The sequence below is a fragment of the Zonotrichia albicollis genome, chromosome 5 (assembly GCF_047830755.1).
Source record: "Zonotrichia albicollis isolate bZonAlb1 chromosome 5, bZonAlb1.hap1, whole genome shotgun sequence".
In the NCBI taxonomy this organism is placed as follows: Eukaryota; Metazoa; Chordata; class Aves; order Passeriformes; family Passerellidae; genus Zonotrichia; species Zonotrichia albicollis.
Genome location: NC_133823.1, coordinates 37,184,926 through 37,207,524, shown reverse-complemented (window position 1 = coordinate 37,207,524; position 22,599 = coordinate 37,184,926). Strand labels below are relative to the sequence as shown.

Here is a 22,599-nt window from a genome sequence, read left to right as displayed (position 1 = left end):
GCTTTGCTAATCTGTCTGCTATGAACAGGCATTGATGACTTAATGAGTGTAACGCAGGCTAAAGCAATGCACTGAAAAGATTTTTCCTGAGGTTGGTAAAATTGCAAGTTCTACTGTTCCAGTAACACCTCTTGCTGTTGTGCTAGCACCTGTACATGACATGGTGCTGGTGGCTTCTGTGTTTTCAGTTTATTCCTACAGGAATGACAGTTCCCCCATGGCACACATTTCTTTTCTCAGCTTCCTCAAACCGGGTTCACCTGTGTGAAAGCCTGCTGTGTCCAGCAGATCCTTCCTCTGTACCCTCCACTCAGTGAAACACAACCTTTTACAACCCACCCAGATGTAATTCTTGGGCAAAAGAACATGCAGAAATGCTATTGCTTAAAAAAAAAATTGAGCAGCGAAGACAAATTTCTTGTCAGTATTTGCAGCAGAAGAATGTCAATCTAATGAGCAAGTGGGATGAAAATCTAGTTTTTGATGCAAATCTACAAACCCATGGTTGTCTGAGTTACAAATTTCTTGACAAGAGTGAAATGTTGTCTCACTATTATTTCAATATATAAAACTGAAGTTCAAAATAATGAATTCAAAATTATTCAGACCCAATGTTCAGAAGAAGTCAGACAAGTAAGACAGAGGAAGACAGCATGGGAAATTAAAAGCATCTTTCTGTGCTTTTTGCTATCAAGGGTCAACTTTACAGTTACTTCACCCAGAAACATTTCAAATGGTCCTTAGAACTCAATAAAACTATAAGGCATCTGACTTTTTTTAATGTACTTACTCAAAAAAAGTGGTCCATCCAGTCTCATCGCTTTTAGTTGCCAGAAGTCCACTGTTGCCATGGTAGGTAAATAAGACCAGCTCCTGCCCTTGTGCAGTCATGCTTTTCAAACACCCATTGGTGCCTATGGTCAGCCAGATGACCTGGTTATCAGGAGAGACCACTCTTACTGGCATTCGGTTGGGATCCCGCCTGATCCGAAGGGTATTCCCGTTGCTGTCCGTCACGGCAGTAATATCATTGTCATTGCTGTAGCTGAAGTTGTACAGGTAGTCCCCAGTGACTAAACTCACAGTGTACTGGTGGGTACCATTGACATCAAAAATATATAGCTCTTGGTCAGTTGGGGAAGCAACTTCATAGAAGTTCATTGAATTCATTAAGGGTTTGTTCTTTGACACAGCACGTATCCTAATGTTTCCCAGGTCAGCAATATACAGGGTGCCATCTGGAGACACAGCTAAGGAGGAAGGGGCGTTGAGTTTGGCATCTTTAGCATAGCCATCTCCATTTTGGTAGCAGTCACAGTTAACATCATTTTTGCAATCACACTCCGAGGGTATTCCAGCAACTAAAGAGATCTCTCCATCAGTTGTGACCTGCCTTATCCTGTTGATCTTTTTCTCGTCAGTTTCTGTGATGTAGAGCACGCCGCTGTAGGACACGGCGATGGCGGTGGCCGACTCCAGCGTGGTCTGGACGGCGTGTTTGCCCACCGCGTACTCCACGCCCGGCACCTGGCAGTGCATCGGCCGCCCCGCGGCAATGCGCACCTGGCGGTTCTCCGTGATCTGCAGAACCACGTTGTTATCCAACACGTAAATGGAGTTATCCATCGGGTTGATAGCTAAATCTGTAGGCCATTCCAGACGAACCTAAACAAATAGAAGTGTTTTGTTAAACAGCTAACCAGTGCAGATTAAATGCATTAATTAACCTTCAGTTTTAGATACCGATGTAAGGATATTTTCTATCTGCTTTAAGCAATCACAACTGAAGAACATGCATGAATACATTCAGCAAACTAAAGTTTTCAGGAAGGCAAGGGGAACAATATTCAGGCATCCATTTTACTGAAAAGAAAGCCAGTTGCATTGAAACTATAATACAGGCTGAGTTTCCCCTCCAATAAATACTTTATACATTTGTGATGCAATACTTTTCTGCATGACAAATGTATAAAGAACTATAGAGACAGATATTGATGTCTAAATACTTGCCAACAGTTTTCATCTTTATTCTTGTAGTAGCAAAAATAACGTACTCCGTTCCAGATTATGAAACACTGTACTCCATTTTTGGAACATACTACTACTGACATGGCCCTTCATACCTACACAAGTTTTTAATAAAAATAGAAAAATACAGGGGGTTTGTGTAAATCCTTTCATTCACTCTAGTAGGCTAAGGATGTCAGCAATTCAGAAAACATCAACATGCCAAGATAGTTCTAACAGATATGCCATTCTCCCAGTATTTACTATCAGGCTTAATGTTTCCTGCTGATAGTTTTTCTGTTCTAAACCAAACTGAACTTTATGGGCAGAAAAATTGAATACAGCACCGTTTATAGCTTAGAGAACACAGTGCAATTCACACTCGTGGAACAGGTTGCTTTCTCCCCCAAACCTGCTGTTAAATATCCATCACACTCCACCCACTTTTATTTTAAGGGGCTCAAAAGCTGCATCTCAGTTTCTATCACCAGCTCAGCTTTGCAAATTAGCAGCAACTGTGAAAAGTACCTGGCTGATGTGCATGCTGGTATCGCAGGTTAGAGGTCGTGCTGAGGTAAGGTCATTGGAGCCAAGCAATGTCGATATTATTCCATTCTGATCCACTTTTCTAATCATGGTCCCATCAACAAAGTAGATTAACCCATTCTTGTCTATTGCTATTCCTTCAGTGAAGCAAATAAAAATTAGGGTTTTTTTTTTTTGTTGTACTACCAGTGAATATATTATCCACAACTAAGGGTATAGGTAGCATGCATTTAGTAGAAATTGTAGGCAGAAAATCTGGTCTCAGGGAGTAGGTAGTAACAGCTTCTTAATGTATTTTGCATGACAAACCAGTATTCAGCATGAAATCTACTACTGTTGATTGCATTTGTTGTTCAATTGCTTTTGTGTGTTGGAAGGGTCTAGATTTTAAGTTAACTTTGAACATTGAATAAATGGAACCAAAAGCAATGCTCATTTTAGATATTCACTGCTGCCTGCCAAACACATAATCTAAATGCTCTTATTGAGTGTTTAGAAATGCTCAATAACCACTCAAGCCAAATACTTCCTAAAAAATCAACCCTAATTGATTTCAAAAAAATCAGTCCCCTGTAGCTCTCTTCCTCTATATACTTTCTACTTGTAAAAAAATTACTCAAATCCCCAATTTTTGAGCCAACTATTGAATTCAGTAACTAAACACAATCATGCCCCCAGCTCTGAACTTCTGTATTATTCTGAATGTTACAGAGGGAGAGCTCTTTTTACCTTTAGGGCTCATGAGAGTTGCCTCCACCGCCTTGCCTCCATCACCACACCTTGCCTCATCGAAGGGCAGGCACTGCTCCCCCGTTCCTCCTATGACCTCAACATTTTTGGTCAGGTCTTTCGCACCCGTGAGCGACTTGGGCCGGTAAATCCTGCGTGTGTTTGTGTCGGAAACGTACAAATCTCCTGTCACGGGGTCAGTTGCCAGGTAGTATCTGTGAGCTGGGTTGTTGCTGCAAAATGGAATAACATATTGCATATGCTGTAGTTAATTGCAGCTCACAGTGGATTAAGGAGAAAACAGTTTAGTTCCTACAAGTATGCAGTAAGGCAGACAGAGTTAAATCAATGGTGATGCTCCATGCACAGGTACCACAGGTCGCGGCCCCAAAATGGTTTTGGCCCACATTTCTCATCTGTGTCACAGACAGCCCCCTCTAGACTAATCCTCTAAGGAAAGATGGTCCATTTTGTCTTTAATGCTCTCAGGGTAGTTCAGGCTCTCTCATAAGAGACTGCAAATGTGTCTCTAATAGGCCAAATCAAAATACTGGAGTTTAAAACCGTCTGAGAGTTCTGCGAACCTTGATGTAGTTCCAAATTTTGCAGCAGGAGCCCAGGCCTCACTTACACTTTGTTGGTATTATCCTATCTGTTTTATTATAATTTATACAAGGCTGCTGGGGTTCATGGTTTATGTAATTCATGAACAGATAAGACAGAGTTTGAATGATGAGTTCACAGGAAAGAGATAAGACATCATTCATAAGCATTTGTTTAATCCACTGCTTTCAAATGCGTGATGTGCATGATTTAACACATTAGGAAATGTCATCTCTTCCACTAGAGACCAAGCAGAGCTTTTCCATTCTTCTTAAGTCAGAGTCATATTTCAAATAACTGTACACATTGGCAGAAAACTGCTAACTATGCCAGCACAGTCTTTATTACAGTGAAAATATATATTCCTAACCATTTTCCCAGAACCGTACATTTTGTCTCTCCTCTGGTGCCACATAATTGAGAATTACTGTCTTTTCTTCCCTGCTGCTGAAAAAAACAGCCCTGGAGATTACCTTTTGTGTTGATATATTATGATGTAGAAACTTAACCCACTGCAGTTGGGATTCCTGACCTAATTTATGGCATGAAGAGCAGAAATAAGGTCATGTAAATACATGAGGTAATTTCAGATGCTCCCCTCATGGATTGAAACAGAGTGTCAGAACAGTCACTTCTGATGTTTGCAAAAGTGCTGCTTAAACAGATCTACCAGTCTGGTGGTAGCCAAACATCTGTTCACAGAATGCTACACTTCACGTTTGGTAAATACGTAACTGTGCTAATGTAACACATTTTTATGTACTGCCACTTGGAAAATGCAACAGAGACCAACAGGAACAACTTGTGAACAAATTATGTCTTTTAGCAGGGACAGATTTTTATAGCCATCCAATTACAAAACAGAAAAAAAATGTGTTGCATAAATAGGATTTTATTTGGTTTTAAGACTTTAACATGTTGGTTCAGAATGAATGAAACCAAGTGAAACAGACTAATGAAATCAAATACACAGTGATTAGCGCCTCTTTAAAAGCTCTGCTATTGCACTGAGTGTTGTACAGCATGTCTGAAAACAATCAAATGCAGGCTTAGTTTAAATTTCTGTCTGTTACAAATCTATTATTGCCAATGTGCTAAATAGTTGGAAGGTATTTTCAAAGCCTTAATTTACGCAGTGATCATTTAATATGATCACTATGTAGTGTACGAATTATTTATACCTCCATAGACTGCAAATTAAATTATACCCATTTACATGATTACTTTGGTCTTTAAGAAACTTTGCAAACACTTCAAATACAAACACATTGCAAGATGCGAAATGTGCAATTAAATTTTATTTCATTGTAATTCAAAATGAAGTTCTTTCTTACACTACTGAAATCAAAGTACCTCTCTTCAACCCATCTAACATTGCCTCAATCATATTTTTCAGCCATTGGAATAAGAAATCATCAAATCAAAAAGTAAGTAATTTATGCCTAACACCATTTATTTCCAAAAAGAAATTTTAAAGCTCTTTTCTTCATTAATATGAAAATGTACATTCTCATTAATTCCAACAAAAAAGAAATCAGGTGATGAGTTGTCACGGTAAATACAGTATCCTCATCAAACGAAATCACCTGATAATTTAAATGTATTTTCTCATATTCTTAAAGAGTGAAAATGCACAGGATATTACTACTGAATCAACAGAAACTCTCCAACTTGCCATACGTAGATGTCTCATGGCTCTTTTCTGAGCTGATACAACAGGCTTAACCTCAGCATTTCTTTTCAGGTGAAGCTTGCACGGCCAAGGAGGCTTTAGCCAATAGAAACCCCCAATAACTGATGGGAGAAAGGCACAATTTGAGGAACTGAATAACTGTCAAGTGAAAACTACATTTGTTTTGTAGCCAGAAAATATCCATAAGCACTATGCAGATCACAAAAATAGTACAGGGATAAGCAGCCAGCAGCTGGAAAGCTGCAGAGTTTATACAATTTCATTGTACCCTGAAATGAATTATTCTACCAATAACAACAAATGCAAAGAAATTAAATCCCCAACCCGTGACTTATTGACTCATTCAGTATTGCCTAATCACTTTCAGCAGTCTGTAAAACATGGAGTTACATACCCACACTGGCTCCTGTAAAGACAAATGCCTAAAAATTAACTTGTTCTGTCTATTCTGAATAATAGTAAGTGCTTTGAATTGAAAGTGTGCACACACATGTATACAGAGCTGTAACTATCTATTTCTATGTGCTTTTATCTTGATTAGGCCAATTTTTTGATTCTTCAGCTGTCAGATCACCTGGACTATTCTCCATGTATAGTTTTTTTGAAAATACTCCTGTTTCAGTCCCTGTCTCTCTTGCCTTCAGTATGTGCCCTCTAAACCATATATCCCCTCAAAGCTGTTTTTATGTTTTGTTAGACTTTTTTTTCTGCCTCTCTATAGATTTGGGATAGTGCCATAGCCTACAAAAGACCTCCCTGTCTTCAAAGTCCTTCTAAAAATGACTTCCATGAATGTCTATCAGCATTAATCACCCACAGGCAGCAGTGTGTATAAAGACATCATTTCAGCTTTGAGATTGAAAAAATGCGAGGTCACTGGTACATGAGAGGAGAAATTTGATCTGCATTCTCTCTCTATGAAAGAGAGCACAGGCTTCTTGAGCTAGGAGACACATCACACTGTGCTGAAGCACTGTGTTTATAGGCCAGGAAAGGTGAATGCTTGAATAGACAAGAGATCTGAACTAGCATTTAGCCTCATTCAGTAGGGGAATGCATTTTTTAGTGCATTTTCTTCTAATACCTAGCAATTATCTTTTGCAAAGTGGTCTGTTGAGGGCTTTTTTCCAAACTGCAGTTTAAGTAGAAATCTCCTCAGGAGTCTGAAAGGCTTGCCAGTGAAACTGGACATTTTCTCCCTTCTCCTCTTACAGGCCAGACAGATGTGCTTCCCTCTGCAGAATTTCACAGGACTTTGCATGAATTCATGCAGCCAAAAGAAGGTATTTGGTTTCACAGTGTGTCCTTAGCTGGAGAGCCCATGGCAAGAGGATTTGGTGAATCCTAAAAGTTTACACATCTTAAATAAAAGGCAGCTAAATTAATAGAATAAAAAGCTGCCAGGGGACATTAAGCATCAAGATCTCACTCTTGGCTTAGGAAGTCTCTCATCAGCAAATCTCTAAGGCTGAGAGTGGACACTGGGAAAACGTTGTATGATGTGAGAGAAAACTCAGGCTCATAATAAACCATGTTGTGCTGCACAGTGGGCTCCACATCTCCTGCCTACTGGCTCCCGAACTGCTCCTGCAGAGCCAGCTCTCCACAGCCCCCTCTGTCTCCTCCTGCCCCAGGAGGAACCTCCACGTCACAGCTGCTATATGGGCCCATGCTGTTACACTAATTTGTTTGGTATGACTGCAATTTTGCTACCTGGAGATTCTGCATGTTTAGGCATGAATAAAACAGAAAAGCTTCAGTATTCTCCCTCACTAGCTTCTCTTAGATGCAGGGATCCAGTTTCTGAAACACTGCAGTTGAGGCCGTGACCACAGTTCTGCCAGAGGCAGGAAAGGGTTGTGCTACTAAATCACAGCAAAACAAACCTCAATATGCATCCACTCTTTAATCCCTTTCTGTACATTCCACATGCCCATTTTTAAGTATTATTCCACATTCTATATATTTGCCAAGACAATGTCCTATCTAGCTGCAATCACAACTTTGTGATACCACAAGGGATATAATTCTTTTAAGAGTGGTGGAACACATACAGACTAATTGTAATAGTGAAACCTAAACCCACCAAACAGAAGAGACTGCCTTCGAGTCACCCTGGGGGAAAAAAACCCACAAAACCAATTGTGATCATTAGCACTGATGCAGACGCCTTAGAGTTTGTCATGGAATTTTTTGCCTAACATATCTGAAACATATTTTTGTAAACATAAAACCCTTCCTCACACAGAAGTATGTCAAAGAAAAGTGAATTTAAAAAACATGGACAACAGAGATATGACTCTGGGATTTGTTTAGAAACAAGGAAGGAAAATGATTGGCAGCAAAAAGGAGAGAAAGCTACCAGTGAACCTGCTAAGCTTAGTAGTTCTGCCACAAATGTTTGCAGGGTTTCATGCCTGCAACAAGATTTTAGCATGACTCTGTTTTTTTCTTCCTTATCTGCACCAGCTGCTGTGGAAAGCAATTCTAAGCATCCACCTACTCTTCTGTTCTTGCCATTATTGTAGTGATGCCAGGACGGATGAATGCTGTACTACAATCCTCTGATTACTGTTGTTACTGTGACCAATTTTGTGAGTCTGGGTGTATTTTAAAATCTTAACTCCTGGAGTTGTGTTACTGGTATTTCAACTTCCATTATTAAAAAAAAACTCACCTTTAAAGAAACAAATCTATTAAATGAGAGCCTGAAAAGATTCAACATCAAAAGGCTAATGAAATGAACTCCCTTGATACTTTTATAAGCCATTCTCATCATATTTGGTGTATCTGATTAATGAGTGAGTTTTGATTGGATCAGCAGAAGAGCTGCCAGCAAGGAGTGAGCAGAGATGACGGAACAGCAGAGGAGGGCACACACAAGCATAACAAGAAGCCTGACTGTGGACAGAGAGTGATGAGAAAAGAGGAACTCATCAGAAAGGACGATACAGCCTGACAGCTGACATAACTAAAACATATGAACTCATTATTTTTGAAAAATACTCCTCTTTTCTAGTAATACCTCTCAGAAATGACTTGCCCATTATAAGCATTCATTTGTTAAAAAAGAAAGAACAGTTAGAAAAATATAAATCTTCTTTAAGGAATGCTTACCTATGTCTAAAATCTTTATTTCTTGGTGGGAGCAAGTAAAAAAGAACAGAAAAAACATTATTAGACAAACATTCAGAAAGGATGTTAAAAGACGAGAGAGAAGAAGGCAACATTTACATCTGTCATTAGTGAAGTGTTGAATGATTGTCCATTGTCCACTTACATTGACCACATATGTTAACTCTTAAAATCTGCTGAATTATTACTTTGGGTAGATTAAATTCTCACATTTAGATAAGCATAGTTATTTTATGATGGTAAAATATTTCCATTTCAGCTTTAAATACTTTAAAAATATTTTGACTCAGCTTCTGTTCTGTTCCCAAAAGCATTTGCAAACTCAAACTTACACAATTGCAGAAACTAATTTGCCACAGCAACTCATACCTCCAAAAGTCCAGGATGAGAAAAAGACATACCTTAGCTCCAGAACACTAGTTACATTTCCAGATGGGAATATCCGCCGGACGTAGTTGAAATCCCCCACGTACAGACTGCCATCTATCCCACAAGCCAAGGCAACCGGAGCCAGCAATTTGTTACCATCAGCTTGACCATTGCAGCTTGGACAGGAGATGCTGCGTCGTCTCCCGTTGCCCATAATGCTACTAACAACTGGGGGCTGCTGAGATATAAACTGATTTTCACCATTCCCTTTGTAGAGGATTCCTGCCAGATAATACAGGAAAAAACCAAATCAAAACCCAATAACATTCATAAAAACTCTGAATGTATACACATAAAATGGTGCTAAAGTACTGTAGATATTTTTTTAGCTAGTTAGTAAAAGTTCAATGAATTTTTATTGTTTCACCACTATATTTTCCTCACAACAGATAGCAACTTTATTAAAACATCTATAGTTATATTTAGGTTATAAACATGCAAACATTACATTATTTTGTCCACAAAATTTAGTAGAAACACTAAATATTGTAGCTCTTAAAACCCCAAAATAATTTCAGTTGTTATTTTTAAATGTTAATTATTTTTATAGTTATAATTCAGAATAAAAATTGTCATGCTGGAGGAAATGTTAAGTATATTAATGGCAGGAAGGTCTGTGTTCCTATATCTTTACAGTCTTGAAATAGTACAGAAAGGACTGAAATTCTAAAGTGCTTTCTAAAAAATGAAAAAGAATATATTTGCAAATTGTATTCCTAAAGTCCTAGTATAACTAATTATGAGTATCATGTTGAATGTAATCTGAAGTGGACTACTGTTGCAAATTGCAAATATTAATTAAAGAGCCACTTCAAAAAGTTGTCGATTGCCTCAGTTTTACATTGTAAAAGATTCTTTACTCAGCTCACAACAAAAGTGTTCCTCTGGCAACAAAGTCTGCCTCAATACCATATCTGCAGTTATAGGCAGTTATTAAAAATGTCAAAACAACAAAAAAAATGGTGCCAAGCCAACCTGCCTCTAAAACTTAATTCTGCTTTGAGGCATGAAAGAAACAATAATTTTGTGAAGACAAAGCAATATGCCAGCAGTATTTTTCTTATTTATAGCCTACGTAGGAAATCTGAGAGGAAAAATCGATGCTTTATCTTAAATCTTCAGTCTTGTGGGGGAAAAAAATGTATGTTCAAGTGTTGCCAGGACCCTCGTTGTTCAGTCTCACGATGAATCCATTAAGGTGTCCTCTACAAATGGTCAGCTATTATGGTTCTACCTGTAAGTCACCATGGGTCTTTCCGTGGTATAATCCGTGTAAACCACACGTCACTTTGTACTGTACAGAGATCTGGGTTTTACTGATTGCATGCCCAGAGGTTCATGCAATTTGGAGCTGAGGGATACAGTTATCTTTTAAGAAGTTTTGAAGAAATTTAAGGCGTATTTCTCTTTCCCTCCTCTCTCCTGAAGTGCATGATTTGAACTGAAAGGTAGGAGAAAAAAATACCTTGCTTTCCTCTTTAAATGTTTTAGGTGTCTTCACTGCTTTTAATGTTATAAAATGCAAGAGATTATAAATGTAAAACCAATATGATAAAATTGGAAACATGATAAAATTGGAAAAAATGAAAATGGTTTATGGAAACCTAATGGCAAGTAATCCAAATAAGCAATCTAAATCAAAAGAGGAAGAATGTGTTTTTCATGAATAGTTAAAGCCAGAATGCATTAACAGTATACGAAATCCCCTCTCCTATGATTACATCATTTATGACAATCATGGCACTATAATTTTGCCTGAAATAGCTGAGTTCTACAATTTTCATCAGCGGAATTCTAGAAGTCAGCACAGTGCACTATTGCACCTGATTTATTCTGTCATTACCTTGAAAAATTGGTCCTTCACATTTCTCCTCTATTATCACAGAGTAAAAGATGTACATTAGACTATTTACTGCAGTAGTCTAGATTTCCATGCAAACACTGTCTGCACTCTCTCCTGAATAGATTTATGCATCTCATCCACCTTGTCATTACAACTCTCCACTTGGTTTATTCAATTAGACACATGACACTTTGAAAAGTCATTACTTGTCAAATGTACTCTTCAACATAATTTAAAGCCATCATCAATTTACCCAGTGAACAGAATCAGTCTTACATATATATTTATAATTATAGCTCTTTACAATTTTAGATGGATTACTTTACAATAATTTGCACAGTTGTTTTGTTGGTTTTTTATTTTTAATTTTAAATTAGGTACAATGACACCTTTTCCCTTGATTTGGTGACCTTGTTTCCCTACCAGTCAGAGGCGATGCTTTAGGTTTCGACTACTGCGTTACACATAATAAGCTTGTGTACTATGGGGAGACCTTCATGGGACATCAAGTACTGCAGAACTGACAATCTTCCTGATAATTACTCTGGGTTCCTCTCTTGCATGAAAACCAAGTGCTACCAACTACTACTTTAAGCTATGTGACTGTTTACTTCACCTTTCCTACATGCTTCCAGCCAAGTTTTTCCAAATTTCTTCCTGTTCAGTGTTGAGCTGAGGTTTCCTTAGCATGGCACCCTGCAAACAGTTGCTGAGCAGCTTGCTTGACCAATACACTTTGCAAAGTTACTGTGCAACAGCAAATTGCAGCGGGAGAGAGGAGTGAGAATATGAGCAAGCAACAGCTCTGCGGACAGCAAGTTCTGCAGAAGGAGAGTGTGGGGCTGCAGGTACCAGAGCTGAGATTCCCCTGCAGCCCATGGGAGAAGAGCACGGTGAGGCAGCTGTGCCCCTGCAGAACATGGGCACCTGTGGTGGAGCACATATCCATTTGGAGGGCCCATGCCAGAGCAAGGGGATGCCCAAAGGAGGCTGTGACCCTGTGGGAAGCTCATGTTGGAGCAGGCTCTTGGCAGGGCCTCTGGACACATGGAGAGAGGAGCCTGTGCTGGAGCAGGTTTGTTGCCAGGATTGGAGCCATCTGTTCCTGAAATACTGCACCCCACAGAGCAGATCCCACTGGAGCAGCTGTGAAGAACTGCAGCCTGTGGGAAGGACTCACAGGGGAGAAGTTCATGGAGCCTGTCTGTGTGGCAGGGAGCCCATGCTGGAGCAGGGAAGAGTGTGAGCAGTCCTTCCCCTCAGGGGGAAGGAGGGACAGAGACAGGGCGTGGTGAACTGATCACAGCCCCATTCCCTGTGTCCCTGCACCATAGGCAGGGAGGAGATAAAGAATTCAGGAGTAAAGTTCAGCCTGGAAAGAAAGGAGGATTGGGCAAGTTGTTTTTAAGATTGGCTTTTTTTGTGACTACACTACTGTGATTTGACTGGTAATAAGTTATATTAATTTTCCCAAGTCAATTCTGTTTTGCCCATGACAGTGACTGCTGAGAGATCTGTCTCTGTCCTCATCTCAACCCATGAGCTTTCCATTCTGTTTTCTCTCCCCTGTGCAGCTGGGGAGTGACTGGGTGGCTTTGGTGTCCAGCCAGAGTCAACCCACCACAGCATATCCAACACAGACTGATGAATTTATTCATGCATATGTACTTTTAGGATGCAGAAGCATGACATTCAGTGTAAATAATAGAAACAAGGAATATCCTGAGGTGGAAGGGACCCACAGGATTCTTGACTCCAACTCCTGGCCTTGCACAGGATAAACCCCAAGAATCACACTGTGTGCCTGAGAACATTGTCCTAACACTTTCTGCCAACTCTGACTGGCTTGGTGTGACCATTTCCCTGGGGAGCGAGGAAGTATAAAGAATTTACCCTTTGAAAAATGTTCTATAATTTCCTTTTAAAAAATAATAGCACAAATAGCAAAAAGTTTGAATGAGAGACTTGAAGTGCAGGACAGCAGAGCAGTAAAACTAGCAAGAAGAAAATGAACTCCTTACCATTCTGAACATCCAATACATGATGCTTATCCAATGTCCAACCACCCATGTTGGAGGCATCCAGCTCATAACCCTGCAAAATGGCAGTGCGCTTTTCCCAGAGAGTCAGATCCAAGCAAGACTCATACTCGTAACCTACAGACACTGAAAAACAGCACACGGCCTCATTCAGTACAGGAGCTCATTCTGAAGAGGAGTTTAAAGAATGGCATTTCTTTAAATACACACATTCTTTTGCTCTCCTAGGACACATGAAAATTCCTATGGCTTCTTAGACATGTTGAAGATACTAACCAGAATCTTAGGTTATTAAAATGTTTTAGTTATTAAGAGTAAGTGAACTAAGACAGAGGAAATTCATTTTGTGATGTAAGTCATAGTGCTATTGTACTTTACCTAAGGTACACACAGTGTGCAGACTAAACACCATTATTATTAGGCTGAGAGCTACTTCATGAGAAGGAAAAAAGTTAAAAAACGTCACTTTTCATGTGAATGAAAAATGGTTTCTTTTTTCCTTCTGAAGGAATTTTTTCTCATAATTCAATGTTTAGATTAGTTTTTTCAAAATGATCAGTATTTTTCAATATGTTTCAATATCCACTGATGTAATTTTATTTTGCCAACATTTTCTTAATGGATACAAGCATTTGAGGTGTTCTTCCCTATGTTCAAGACAACACTAGAAGTACAAAAATCCTCTGTAACACATACCAACAGCTTCAGATAATCCGTAGACTCTCTGATTGTATGCATCAGTTTTATCCCATATGAAGGTGTATGCTAGATTTGGGGATGCAGGGAACCATTTTTGGAAAAGTCTTCCCACCACTGCCACCATAAGATGAACCTTCATTAAATTAAATGGTATAACAGATTGGGTCATAGTAATCTTCAGTACAGATTTATATCCTGCAGCCCTGGAGCTCAAGTATGATAACTTCAGGTCAGTCCCTGGTATTGTTGTTTCTTCATGAAGTACCTATGCATCATTAAAAGAAAAATACAGTATTTCAATTAGTTGGAAATTAAAACAATGCAGCTATCATAAAAGGCTGCCTAACATATTACATGACAATCCATTAGGAAATATCACCTGCATTTGGCCTTTATGGTTAAAAAACCCATAAATAAATAACAATGTTTCACACTTTTCCTAAAAAGTCAAGTCTAAATTCTTCATTATACTGAAGCTGCTTAGTTGGTACTTTCTGCTCAAGCATTTCAAAATTATCTCCTTTTTTTTTTAATGAGGGGCAAAGGAGGCATGAGAAAACATTCACAATTGATTTTTCCTGAAGAGGCAAAAAAGCATCTTTCAACTAAGTGAAAATTGCCCCTTATGGTGCTGCTACCCATGTCCCAACTAAGAAAGGCATGTCTAATAAAGGCAGTAGAGCCTCTAAGGAGAGCAAAGCTTGAGATTTGGGTTGGGGTGCCTAATTTCTCCTGTAGGAGCAGGAAGAAGTTCCAGGTATTTTATTATTTGCATTACCAGTGGATTGTAAATACTTTAAACTAGACCATTCTTCCATTTATTTTGAAGACAGATAAGTAGGATGCCTCAGGGGAAGTTTTTCCATATTTTCTGACCAATATTCACTACTCAAATATCAGCTTATCACTTTCACATTTCTGAGAGGTGGAATGAGTCAATTTTATTTCTAAAAGGTTCCTCCCCTCCTCTACCTTGTCACTGCCTCTGAGCTGAGAAGCTTTTGTGGGTGATGGATGGATGTGAAATGTTTCTGTGTAATGTGGATAAAAGCAGCCTATATTGTTCTATGCCTCAGTCAGAACATAAACACTGCAGCCAGCACTTGCAGTGAACAGCTACCAGGTATCCTGGTTTATTGAAACAAACAAAAGAAGAAGAAAAATGTATCCAGACACACTTAAAGGTAATGTTTCATTGGTGAAGAGTTCAAAGGATGCTGAAGCACAAGCCCAGAACCTTAGTGGTGTTACAGGAACACTCTTGGGAAGTAAATTAAGAAAGGTTTATTTTACTTTTCTGTCTGCTCGTCCTGAAGTCTGAAGACTAAACATGATTTAGAATTAGTGGGAAGCAGACTTCAGGAGAAGCACTGTCACAAGTAGCAGGCTTAAGACTTCAGTGCGATCAAAACCTGGCTACTACACAAGCGCTGCCAGCTCTCTGTGCCACAGAAATCCTTGGACACTGCTTCTAAAAAACTGACTGTGTTGAATAGGGTGAAGTAATGCGGTTGATGTTCAAGGAGGGCAACACATGCTATACCATCCTCTACATTAGCATTTTTGTTGGATCTACAGAAAGGTTTATACAGTATTAATTATATCTACTTCCTTCCCAGTAACAGTAACAAAATTTCAGAAATACTATTTTGACTCATTGTCTGGCTTTATTGTTATTTATATCTGCTACATGTAGACATAAAACTTGTTCTTCAGATAGACTATAACAGAGCTTTAGGAAATAAAGTATGAATTGGAAGATACAAGACAAATGAATTACGCTTTTAAAATTCTTAATTCTTACTCTTTGAGTATTTCTTTGTTCCCCACCAAGAACCTGGCTGAAAAGAAAGTAGTCACCTTGAAGGAGGTGAGCGTGGCCTCATTTCTCTTTGTAAATCTAGTCTATTTTCCCTCAGCTCAATATACAGACTGTCTAATCCAGAGAACAGGCAAATCTTTCCTACATGAACAAAACCACCTCTCTCTAGAGAGGTAAGTGATTGTGAGCACATTCCTTTTCTGAGACTTTGAAGGAAAAGCACAAACCACCCAGGAACAAAAGACAAATTCCTCCTCAAGACACCAGCAGGACTCTCATATACTGCACATAAAAGCTAGTCTAACAGATGGAGGTCTCTGTAAGCAAGAGGAGAAAAAGAAATAATAATGTCCCTTGTAATAGGACACAATTTAATGGACTTCAGTGGTCTCCTGTTACGACCGTGGCTTCTTTTACAACTGCAACTGTGGAAGAGCAGTGTTAAACACATAGGTGGTCTTCCAGAGCTCTTGGCTGAGATAGCAGGCAATAAAGAGGACACCTTGAAGTTTCAATTTTCAAGAAATTCCACTGTGTATTTGGATTACTATCAAATTAGAAACTAGGACACTCATGCAGTTCTCAGCGAGGTTTAAAAGAAAACCTAAACCCCTATTATTAGTTTCTGCAGAAGCCTCAAATGCCTGCTGGAAATCTGACTTATAACTTCCTTTTTTCCATAAAATATCCCCTGTAGTAACTTATTTTCTTGAGAAGTTTAGAAATGTATAGGTAAGGTTATGCAACTCAATCTATCTCCCAGAATCAAGCATTACAAAGAGAATTAAACAGTTTCATGTTCATCCAAAAAGGTAAATCATCAGGCACAGCAGAGAGCTCCTATGGGAGCCATGACAACACACCAATTGTAAAGCAATCGGGAAAGTCTCAGGGAATAAAAGTCACGTCAGGAATCACCAACACAACCAAGCTGTCTGTGCTTCACCTTCTCCACACTGAGCACAAACTGCCTTCAGAAAGGCTGATACCTGAGGGGACTGACTTATTGCCCAACCAGCAAATTCTAATGGCTGACATTTTACTTGTGCATGATCAAGCTACTCCTAAGGACAGCAGTGAAATATTTAACTTAGGGGACTGAGATAAGGGTCACCTCGATTTTCACAGTGTTTGCTGTCCTCAGAGTTTGAGCTGGTCACATCAATTGTGCAAGGCTCCTCATCTCTCATGGCCAGCAGGACTAAAGCTGTCCAGGCTCTAGAATGCTTTCCTGCTCCAAAATATGATATGATTCAGCTGACATGCTCTGATGGTACTCAGAACACTGAATAAGTAATTCTGTTAGGGGGAGAAATGCCTGCTGTGTTGCTGTGATTTTTTTTTTTTTTTTGGCAAATTGAACAATTTCAAAAGAGGATTTGAGGACAAATTTCATAAGTGACTGCAAACTTTAGTCCTAGTGTCAGAAAAAGGTTGTTTGCTGAGAAATAACAGCTGAGCTGCTGCATTAAAATGTAACATGATCTAGGTTTGAGAGGGGTAAAGATGGCATTTTTAGATACTAGCAACTGCTGCTATTACATAAAGGCTGAGATTAAGGAGTACCAAAATTATACTTTAAGTAGAAGCTGAAACTGCTCATTTCAAGACAGAAAACTGTTTTCCTTTAAAAAAAAAGCCTTTCCCTACAATTGAGGCTCTTAAATTACCAGTTAAATCAAGGAGAAATAAAAAGGGTAAAAATATTTGTTTTTTCTAGACTTAAAACATGGTTTAGGTACCACAGAGAAGAGGGGTAGGAAAAACCCACATACATATAGAAATATAAAAATGTGTCTCTAACAGAATAAAGAAAAAGGTATGTACAAAGTCTTAAACAGAAAGCAAAAGAGAAGAAAACCATAAAATGTGCTGGAAAAGAAGGAAATGTAGAAATGGAAATATTTGGTTCTGCAAATAGTCTCAATTTTTTTTTCTCAAATTTCAAGTATGAACTTAAAATTTTGAAGATTTTAGGTAAGTGAAACTAGGGTGCAGCATCCATAGAATACCAATATTTTTAGATATCCTATTATGTTGTTAGTTCAAATGTTTAAATAGGTTATTTTTTTTTTCTGAAAACCTAGCCACTCTGAAACTACCAGTAATTATTTTTATTAAGTCATTGAAGCTCATGTTTTATCCTAAATTCCTCTGGGTAAATAAATTTTGCCAACTTCTGCCCCATTACTGCCAGTAGAGAGAAAGAGTCTGAGGAGAAGAACCTTGAATACATAATTTGAAGGAAAACATCCAGTTTTCATTCTCTCATACACATGAAGCGATGGAAACAAGAGGCTCAGGATCTGCAGAAGGCATCTTGCAAGCACATATAACAGCAGATAATGGAGGTTTAGGAGAGGGGAAACCCTCAAACACTCAGTTTCAGAAGTGCTCACTGTGAGTCACACGGGCTTCTGCCAGACCACATGGCGATACTTGGAAAACAGACATTTCAGGAAATTGTTAGGAAAAAGAGAGTAACGATATTACCTAATACATAAAAGCAGCTCCAGCTTAACCTGAACTCCCTCATCTGTATGCAGTTTATTGCCTCATTCCACACCGATTAATCTCAGCTACTTAAGTCTAGGCAAAGCATGGTAACTTGCAATTAATAGTAGATAAAATCATGCCTGAGCAGTCCAAATTTAGTTAACATGTTATTATCAGCCCTCTTGAGTAATGATCTGTTGGGTCTGTGATCACCTCTTTACCCACTGTGTTTGTTCTTTCCCCTTGCTTGCCCTTTCTTTTTTTTTATCTAGTTTTCTTTCATACTGCTCCTTTGGCACAGACTTTAATTCCCCCTCTGATCAATTTGGGATTCATAAGCCACTAAGTACACTCTTGGAAACATTATCTCCAAGGGATGATGAAGCACTTCAAGGGATGATGATTACAGCAGCTCATCATTTTTTCCTGCAGTACGTGATGGTGAGTGCTGTCACAGCACACGAACAGGCTGGCTAAAGACTGACTGCAAGAACATGGGGAACATCTTATTTCTCTGTGCTTTCCTCCAGGCTCACACACTTTAAACTGGCATTGCCCCTTTTTATGTGAAATGATTAGCAGCAGTTCCTCTGGAGCTGAACATACACTTTTGAATAGTATCTGGTTTTGCCCATCTTTTATGAGAGGAGTATTTTTTTTGGGCAACAGATTGTTGAGCATTATGCATTTCTGAAGGGGAACCTGACCCAAAGGGGTGCACGCCAGTCACAGTTGTGCAGTTCCCACTTGCTGAAGGAGAAAATTATGTGTGGGATAAGCAAAGAATATAGAAGAAAGCACTGCTTAATGTTTTCTTACATAGTATTGAATTGGATTTTTGCAAACATAACATTTTCCCTCATCATAAATCACCCAGCAGCACCAACTGCTTAGGATCCACCAAGAATATCTTTCCTTCCAGCTGGTTTCCTAAGGAGACAACTTGACCCAACAGTCCTGCCTATCAGACCTCCCACCTCACAAATTTTGAACCTGGCAGACAATTTCAACCACAATTTAAGTAACAGTAGAAATTTCTAAAGATAATTCTGTTCCTTTATGCTTGTAAAAAAAAAGGGCTCCAGTAAGGAGGAAGTAGTCAATTTGGGACTCCCATGAGAAAGAAGAAAAGGCTGAATGCAGCCTGTGGGGAAGGACTGGATGTGACAGACAGATGGAATTACAGCAGTGGGTGGGAATTAGTAGGAACCCAGACCTCATTAGTCCCATTGCTCAAGAAATAACTTGTTTACCTAGACACTACAAGGGTTTTTTACAAATGTGCATTTTCTAACATTCTTCTATCATAACTTTTTTCTTGACTTATATCTAGCTAAGCTATTTTCCATAATTTCAGGAACTGAATCTATCATCTATTACCAAAACAAGTAAATCAAAACAAGCAAATCAAAGCTGTTTTTCAGTGGACTCTGTTTTGAAAATACTTTCTTTTAATTGACTTGCAGCCATCAAAGGCACAGAAATGATAGTGAGGATAAAAGCAACAATTTCCTAACACAGTCTAGATTTGTATGAGTGTTTAGTTGTAATTTTCTTACATCTTTCCTTTAAACTTGCTCTTACCATGAATTGCTTAATGATTTAGCTCTTTTCTTAAGAGCACTGCATGAAAACATTTGAATACATTTTCTGTGTTTCTCTTGAAGAGGCAAGGACATTTCTTTGTGAATGCAAAAAAGAGTGCTCTATGTAATTACGACATTGGGGAAGTAGGGGCAAGAGAAAGAGAGAGAGGCAAAGAGGGAGGCAGAAGCAGGACTGTTTCACTTGGAAAAGTTTGAAAGGCCAATCCTAAAAGGCCAATGTACCATAGTGTACCCTAATTATGGGCCAGTACTTGAATGCTAAATACATTCTGTAAATTAAGTGATGGAAACAAATGTACTGATGTACACACAGCTTTCTTACTTTCCATTTTCAGATGAAATTTTAAAAATCAGACGGAGTAAATAAATTGGTCTGAAAAGAATCACATGTTGCAAATTCCTAGCACTTACTCAGAATTACTTGTTTTTCTACAGCAGTGCATGGTTTTCATTCTGGTTGCTGAACACTAGCCTGGCATAAGATTGTGTTTATTTGAAGCACACCTTACCTGTGTCTCTGGGATGATGGGACTATCTTCAGGAGAAATTCTAAAGAAAGTGGATAAAGGCGATGACACGATAACAGGGTTTGGCCTTACAAATCCGCTTAGGTCACAACTGGGAATGTCATTCTCTTCCTTCTTCATGACAAGGGTGTCCATGACATAAAAGACATTCCAGGGAATCCATACTGTGTGATACTGTGTCAGGAATGGGGATCGCTCAAACACCAGTGTCAGGGAGGCACCACCATTCGCTACCAAGTCAAACCTAGGGAAAAACCCCAAGAGGGCCAGCTAGTCAGCAAATTCCCAAAGCCATCCACAGCCTCTATTCTACTGATTGATTCTTCATTCCATTGTACTTCTCTGAATGCAGAATGGCTCTACTGGGAACAATGGAGAAATCAATTAAATTACATTATACTGCACAGAGAGAACAGAGAATTTGGGACGCTGCGTTTAAATTAAGCAAGTCCTTCTACTTCTAAAGTATATAATAATCAGCACGTTTTACATTTTAAGAATGTGCAAAGTACAACTTTAGTCAATCAGTTTCCTAATGTCTTTGTTCCCCGTTATTTTATTATCTCAGTTTTACAAGCAGCTCTTCAGTAACACCTTTGCTGTCTTTATGACTTTTAAGTGCTTCAAAAGGAACTTACATTCCATCCTGGCGAGTGATTGTATATCCGTAGTCTGGATAGTGTAGGAAGGAAACATTGACCCCAATGAGTGGTGTTCCATCAGCAGTTAATACTTGGCCTCTTATGACAGATGCAAGACTATGAAAAAGATGTAGGATCAAATTTCAAGTCTGGGGGGGTTTTGTTTTTTTTGCATGAATAAAAGCTAATGAGTGAACACACACATCCACCCTCACGCACCTCCCCCCACGCTATCAACTATCATTTAGAAAACATTCCTCAGATTCTAACCCTTTTACAAGTTCACATAATTTACACTATATCAACAAATGCCTTAGAATCTGCAGATAATAATTTTGTTTCAGTATTGTTGATTTTACTTTGGTTTATTTTGTCTGTGCTGTGTTACTAAGAGCAGAAATTAACTGAAGAATTTTAAGAACTTAGAAACTCTATATGTTCCCACTATAAGTCATACTTCTGGCAGACTTTTAAAGAAAAATGTACTTTTCAATTAGTATCAAAGCAATCTGTAAAACTGCAGGGACTATGAAATACAAAATTTAAAAGAGCAATAAGGAACATTGGTGCAACAACTTTTAATCAACTGCTGTGCCCAAACACATTAATGCTGTTAAATTACTGCAAACGCAGTAGTTCTAGTGTAAATCATCTTCTTTCACTCAGTGAGATCCCAGACACCTGCTTCCTGTTACTGGCTTATTTTCAGGTCATTACTGCTTCATAGAGCACCAGTCAAATAGTTTATGCAATTATACTGTCGTGCACTTAACAGTTCTATTACATTAATTCATAATTTATATTATTTAGTGAGCTCAGTTTAAAAAGTGCAGCTTTGCTTTTCCTTCTGAAGTGTTTTCATTGCTTTGATATATTTCCAACTGTGCTAGCCCAAATCAACTGGTTAAATAAAGATTTATTTAATCATTAATGAAGTGCCCTGTTAGAATACAGATACTAAGCATGGCAAGTACCTTGTGTAACCTAGTGGCACTGGTAAATTGAATTTTGCAGGAAATGAGACAAAACAAGCAATTTGATATATTAAGTGAAAAGGTCTTTGCTCAAAATCCACATCAGAAATTTGCAGCCATAGCAGATCTCCTCACATGAACCCCACTCTCCAGTTTGTTCCGTGCTCATGAGTACAGGACGAGCCGGGCTCACCTCTTGTTGAAAGGGCTCTCCCCAGGTATGACGTGGGTGCTGTCTGCTCCGATGAGGAAACTGATGCGGTCATAGAACGCTTTGGCAGCTTGCTGAGATGGAGACTGCTGGCTTTGGCTGATGATATCCTGGGGATCAGGCAGGCCACGACAATAAGGCTGGTTTTGGCAAGAACTCTGCAAACAGCAGTCAGGATCCATACAGTCAACTAGCCCATCTGTTGGCAGAAAGTCACACAAATGAACAAACTCTTACTCCTGCCCCTGTGCATTGGAATGAGCCAGCCAGTAGGGAGATGAAAAAAATTACGTAGTATGAAAGAATACTCATAATTAAGATTTTAATGAATTCATTTTCAATTAAAGAAAGAGAGTTTGTTTCCACTGAGTTCTTAAACTCCCATGAAAATCCATGCAAGCTGAATATACTCGGAGTACGCAGTATCATGTAAAAATGAACCTATTTATTCAATACTTTTCTAAAAACATGCTGAACAAACCAGAAAATGAAGGCACTCAGGCTTGGCATACACTGTTAACTTATAAATATTAAACATTTTAAGTGGGTCTAATTAGCTTTTATGTGAGGTTATTTAACTTGCTAGAGAAAAGAAACA

The 22,599-nt window shown here is 38.8% G+C and overlaps 1 protein-coding gene across 39 annotated transcripts in view; it reads right to left on the bottom strand.

The window, feature by feature from the left end:
• The window catches only part of TENM3 (teneurin transmembrane protein 3), a 1,287,129-nt gene that overhangs the window by 34,576 nt on the left and 1,229,954 nt on the right, over positions 1–22,599 (bottom strand). For 34 of the 39 annotated variants that reach the window (XM_074541312.1, XM_074541314.1, XM_074541319.1 and 31 more), the window contains 10 exons: positions 21,984–22,200; positions 20,814–20,933; positions 20,158–20,419; positions 13,721–13,988; positions 13,007–13,150; positions 9,115–9,364; positions 8,696–8,716; positions 3,283–3,515; positions 2,536–2,690; positions 791–1,665 (listed from right to left, as the gene is read on the bottom strand). In XM_074541312.1, the coding sequence (XP_074397413.1) occupies positions 791–1,665; positions 2,536–2,690; positions 3,283–3,515; positions 8,696–8,716; positions 9,115–9,364; positions 13,007–13,150; positions 13,721–13,988; positions 20,158–20,419; positions 20,814–20,933; positions 21,984–22,200 (2,545 nt within the window). The remainder of the gene's footprint in view (positions 1–790; positions 1,666–2,535; positions 2,691–3,282; positions 3,516–8,695; positions 8,717–9,114; positions 9,365–13,006; positions 13,151–13,720; positions 13,989–20,157; positions 20,420–20,813; positions 20,934–21,983; positions 22,201–22,599) is intronic. The other 5 variants (XM_074541330.1, XM_074541332.1, XM_074541350.1 and 2 more) reach the window with 1 other exon arrangement.